At 43.3% G+C, this 5,368-nt stretch overlaps 1 protein-coding gene across 1 annotated transcript in view; it reads left to right on the top strand.

Annotated features, from left to right (window-relative positions):
- Positions 1-56: 56 nt before the first annotated feature.
- Positions 57-5,368, top strand: part of Metap1d (methionyl aminopeptidase type 1D, mitochondrial) — a 109,605-nt gene continuing 104,293 nt past the window's right edge. Inside the window, exon 1 of the mRNA XM_023719109.1 lies at positions 57-120. Coding sequence (XP_023574877.1) covers positions 81-120 — 40 coding nt within the window. The 5' untranslated portion in view covers positions 57-80. The remainder of the gene's footprint in view (positions 121-5,368) is intronic.

Below are 5,368 nucleotides of genomic sequence, written 5' to 3'. Positions count from 1 at the left end.
GCTCGGGCGCCCAGGGACGGGGGCGGGGCCGCTGCGGGGGGCGGGGCGGAGAGGAGCGCGCGCACGTGACACGCGCCAACATGGCTGCGCCCAGGGCCGTCCGCCTGCCGCTCCGCCGAGGTAAGCGTGAGAGCCCCGTCGCGGAGCGCTAGCACGGTCGTCCGCTGGCCGTGCCCCGGGTGAAAGGGACACGTGCCCGCGCACGGGAATGTGCTTTCAGCCCCGCACGCACGCACTCGCCAGGACACACTCTGGAACGCACACACGTGTGCATTCTCACTCCCCCCGCCCGGACCACGTCACTGCGTCGTTTCTCTTGGAGATGTATGAGTCGTGGAGTCAAGGTTTCTCCTTCCGTGGTATAATCATGGTTAAAGACGCTCTTTCTGGCTGCCAGGCAGGGAAACTAGAGCCTGGGGTTGCTTTCTCTACGGCTGTTCGGTTGACATTGTTTTGAGGAACTTGCGAATAAATGACCTAAGAGATGGTTCTTTTCTGTTATTCTTTTCTGATGACTTAGAACAAACGGGTCTGAGTAGCTCCAAATAAATGTTACCCTGAGAGTTGAGATTTTAGTTAAATGTACAAATACTTTTGCAGCTGAATTAGGAGAACCTTGGATTTGAATTACTTTCTGAATCTTTGCTGGAAAGGACTTTGAAATATTTCACAGGTGAGGAAACAAAAGTGAATATATGTTGGGCCGGGGAGATAGCTCAGTAGAATAAGTGCTTGCCTGGCAAGCGCAGGGTCCTGAGTTCAATCCCTGGTACCGCAAAAAAAAAAAAAAAAGTGAATATGTGTTGAGGGGGCTACTTAAGGGGTAGGCTCATGAGACTGAAACAGTCCATGTAGATACTTTAATACTGATAGCTACCAGTTATTGTGTTTTTAGTACCTTTGATGTTGCGTTAAGCACCTTACATTCAATAGCTGCCTTTTAAAGTCCAATGAGTTAGGACTTACTCTCTTTGGAAACAGGAAAAGTGAAACTAGGAAGGTTCAGTAGTATGGCTAAGGTCCCATAGATGGTAAGAGGCAGGACATACATTTGAATGTGAGCCTTTGGGGGAGCTGGATGGTACCTGGGATTGAACCCAATGCCTTTACACTGAGTTACCTCGCCAAACTTTTATCATGTATGTGTTCTTATTTTTGTTTTGAGGCTGAGTTTCACTAAGTCTCCCAGGTTGGGCTCAAATTTGCCATCCTCCTGCTTCAGCTTCCCAAAGTGCTAGGATTATATGTGTGGGCCACAATGCCAGGTTTTGTTTTTTTGTTTAAATACATGTTCATTCCATTGTACTGTATGGTATAGTCTTGCCGTAGAAATCTGCACAAAGTTCAAGTGAGATAGGCAAGTATGAGTGTGTGCAAGAAGATGGATGTAGTTATAAGAAGGAGCAAAGCTGATGGATGGACAGACGAAGGTGTTTTTTTAAAAAATATTATTTGCTTGATACAGGGTCTCACTACACAATTCAGACTCATAGTGATCCTCCTGTCTTAGCCTCCCCAGCGCTGTAATTACAGGCATGCACCACCACACCCGGTTCCAGGGGATGGCATGGTATGTGGTACCAGGGATTGAACCTGGGTCCTTGCTTTTGCAAGGTAGACGCTTAAACTGACGAGCTGTCTGCCTGGCCCAGACATCAGTGTTTGAATAGGGAATAACAGGAAGATTAATGAGGAATATGTAAGGGGAAGGAGATGTAGCAAGCATTTTGGGCTGGTTACTTGGAAGACCGGAGGTCAGCATGAGATTTGCAGACTGGTGAAAAGAGAGCCCAGTTACATCTCTTAGGATCTAGGCTGCAGTCCAAACTCTATTTATTAATTAAGTTACTTTTTCTCTTTCCTTTTTGGATGAGAAACAAAGTCATCAGATTCTGTTTTTGTGCATTCCAAGTAACCATGAGGACAATCCAAAGAGATAAGGTAGAGAACCCCAACCCCAAAAATGTATATTTGGGGGTATGCATTTGTATGTATGTGTGTAGTTGGGTTTTTTGTTGTTCTTGTTTTTGTTTTTATGTATTTAGTACAGGGTCTCACTACGTAGATTGGACTCGTAGCAATTCTCCTGTTTTCAGCCTCCCAAGCGCTGGGATTACAGGCACGCGCCACCACGCCCAGTCTCAGTCTCTGTCTCTGTGCGCCCTGGGGGCAGGGCCAGCACAGCATGCTGGAGATTAAACCCTGGCTGCTGCGCTCTGCCTAAGTAGGTACTTTAGTCCACTGAGCTATCTGGCTGGCCCTTATATATGTAGTTTTTAAGTATCAGCAGTCCTGAATCTTTTTGGCACCAAGGATTGCTTTTGTTGAAGACTCTTTGGTTTGGGAATGATTCAAGTTCATTACATTAATTATGTACTTATTACATTATTACTTCATTGTAATAATGAAATAATTATACAACTCACTGTAAAGCAGAATCAGTGGGAGCTCTGAAGTTTTTTTTCTGTACCAAGCCTCTGAATTTTAATTTTTTTAAAAAAATATATATTTATGTATTTGGTACAAGGTCTCACTCTGCAGCTTGGAGGCAGGGCTGGCACAGCATGTGGTGCCAGGGATTGAACTCAGTCTGTGTGCTTGCCAGGCAGGTGCTTAGACTGCTGAGCTATCTCCATGCCCCATCCCCCCAAGTCACATATCCAGGCGATGGGAGATAGTGATGCCTGAAGTGTGCTACTTACGTCATGTCTATTTTGTAATCTTATTTTGGTTGCTGTCACTGCAGAGCACCCTGATATACAAAGGTAGGATGTTAGAAACAGAAGTAGGCTTTTCAAAGCTTTGTCATAATCTCAGGGTATTCAGTCTTGAGTTTCATCCAGAAAGTGTAGAAATTTGAAATTGTCTCAAACATACTTTTAAAGCTATTATTATTTGCAGTCTCAAGCAGTTGATCATCAAGAATGGAAAAGTTGATTCACCTAGTTTATTCACAGATGGGTTGTGGACTCACTTATTTTCAGTTCAGGAGTCTTTTTCTGGTTGGCAAGTACCAGTCAGACTCTTTTGAAAACTAGAATAGGTGATCATGCGCTTGCTGGGATGAAGGACCTGGCTCATTCTCTTTTAAAATCTCTGCTAATGTTTGAAACTTGTTAAAAATCTCAGTGTTTATTTGTTGCCCCTATGATTCCGGTTTAGCTTTGAATGAAACAGCTTTATCTATGGACTTAAACTCAGTTGTCATTCTCCCCTGAAGTGACACATTGAATTCCTGGGTTAAATTTATCACACGAGTAAGCAAGTTTTGCAGCCCATTCAGTGTCACTGAAATGTGCTGCGAGTGGTGATTTTTCCTTTAAAAAAAGTCTGGAAAGGTTGTATTAACTAAAAACTGTGGTCAACAGATTACCTTTATCTTTTTTTTTTTTTTAAATTTATTTATTTTAGGTGGGGGGGGGCAGCTCAGCCCACCAGGGGGCGGGGCTGGCTGCCTTGTGGTACTGGGGGATTGAACCGCGGTCCCTGTGCTTTGCTTAGCTTAGCTTAGCTTGCTCTAAGTAGGTGCTTTAGACCACTGAGCCATCTCACCAGCCCAGATTACCTTTAGAAAAACATCTCACTTCCGTGAATCTGTGTGAGAGACCACATGTGTGCTCTGTCCATCTCCTCACAGAGCTATGTAAACAGATTTAAGGAAAGGTACTTTAATGTAGTGGATAGTTTTAATCACATCTTGTGAAATGTCTTTGTGTTCAGGTGACATTTTTTCACCTAGCCAGCATTTCTATATGGATGACGCAGTATGTCGAATTACATTCAAAAGTGACCTCTTGGCCCTGAGTAGTGAGTCCAGAAAGCCATCCTGTCATGGCAGCTGCTCCATCTGTACACATACTGATACAACATTCAGATTTATAGATCTGGTGTTGGTTGGCAACAAAAGTGTATGTATCCTCATGCACATCTTCCTGAACAATAATGACAAACTTTGTTGTTAGTGTTGGTATGTTTGTCAATCTGGGATGTGAACCATAGTGACTCATTAATCCTCTCTTAACAATTATGCTTCAGTATCTTTGCTAAGCTGGGAAGAAACTCAGTGGCATAAGTTCCTGCTGGCAAATGCAAGGTCCTGAGTTCAGTCGCTAGTACCAAAAAAAGAAAAAAATTCCTGTGCTGTTTCATCAATTTGTCTAATTATGATGCTATCCAAAAGAGAAATGTCCACCACCTTTTGAAGTACAGCCTTCCCAAAAGTTCACAACAGATGTCCTTAGCAGAAAACAGGATCAACTCTTCACCAGCAGTACAGAGCTTCTTAACTTTAGCAGTGTGGTTAGCCACTACACATGATGCTTTTAGTGCAGACATATTTGATCAAGTCGTGGCCTTCAATAACTGATTCTGTTCTTCGTGTTCATATTTATTTATTTTTAAACTCTAAAAGTCAGGTCTTTTGATGCAGCATGCTTGGTCTTTATGTGGTGAAGAAGTTTTGAAGGGTTCATGGCATTGCTGGCTGGCTGGTTGACACATAGTATACAAAATAGGCCAAGAGAATGTGACTTACCTGTTGCAATGAACCTGTGATTTAAGACGACTCTTGATATTTTCTTTTAAATGCAGCTTTCTTTCAGTTGGCAGTCTAGGGTTTTTTGCTGTTTCGCCATTAAGTCTTTGTAGCTTTTTCAAAGAGGCTTTCCAGTGACATTTAACTTCTGCTCATTTTGGCTCGGGCTAGTTTGTGTATGTACCAAAACTGTGACTGAGAGAAGTATAAAGTGTGAGAAATAGGTGCAGGTAGAAGTGGTGAATGAACTAATGGGTGGACAACACACAGACTAAAATAATTGCCCGATTCTGACCAAGCCTGCTACCAGATGCAGCTGTATAATTGAAATATAATTCACTTGCCACTGTAAAGCCTCCTGCCAGTCACTTGCCAGTCACTGGCAGGGTTCTGATATGAGTCTGTGAACAATTGATTTATTATGGTCTCTGCAGTCAGATCTCTGTTAGCCTAGTATGATGGCACATACCTGTAACCTTAAGACTTGGGAGACTGAAGTAGAAGGATCACTGTGAATTTGAGACCACCCTGGGTGACATAGTGAGTTTAAGGCCCACCTGCATTGCATGGTGAGACCCTCTCTTAAAAAAACCAGTAAAACAGGCTGGGGAGACGTCTCAGTGGAATAAGCGCTTCCCTGGCAAGCACAAGAGCCTGAGTTCAAGCCCCAGTTCTGACAAAAAACAAAAACAAAAACAAACAAACAAACAAAAAAAAAAAAACAGTAAAACAAGAACAAAAAGCTACTAATGTGGGGGCTGGTGAGATGGCTCTGTGGTCCAAAGCACCTACTTAGAACAAGCTTAGCAAAGCACAGGGACCGCAGTTCAATCC

Source organism: Octodon degus, unplaced genomic scaffold (assembly GCF_000260255.1).
Source record: "Octodon degus isolate 3935 unplaced genomic scaffold, OctDeg1.0 scaffold00065, whole genome shotgun sequence".
NCBI classification, from domain to species: Eukaryota; Metazoa; Chordata; class Mammalia; order Rodentia; family Octodontidae; genus Octodon; species Octodon degus.
The sequence above is the reverse complement of the archived record's forward strand: the minus strand, read 5'-3'. Positions and strand labels throughout refer to the sequence as shown.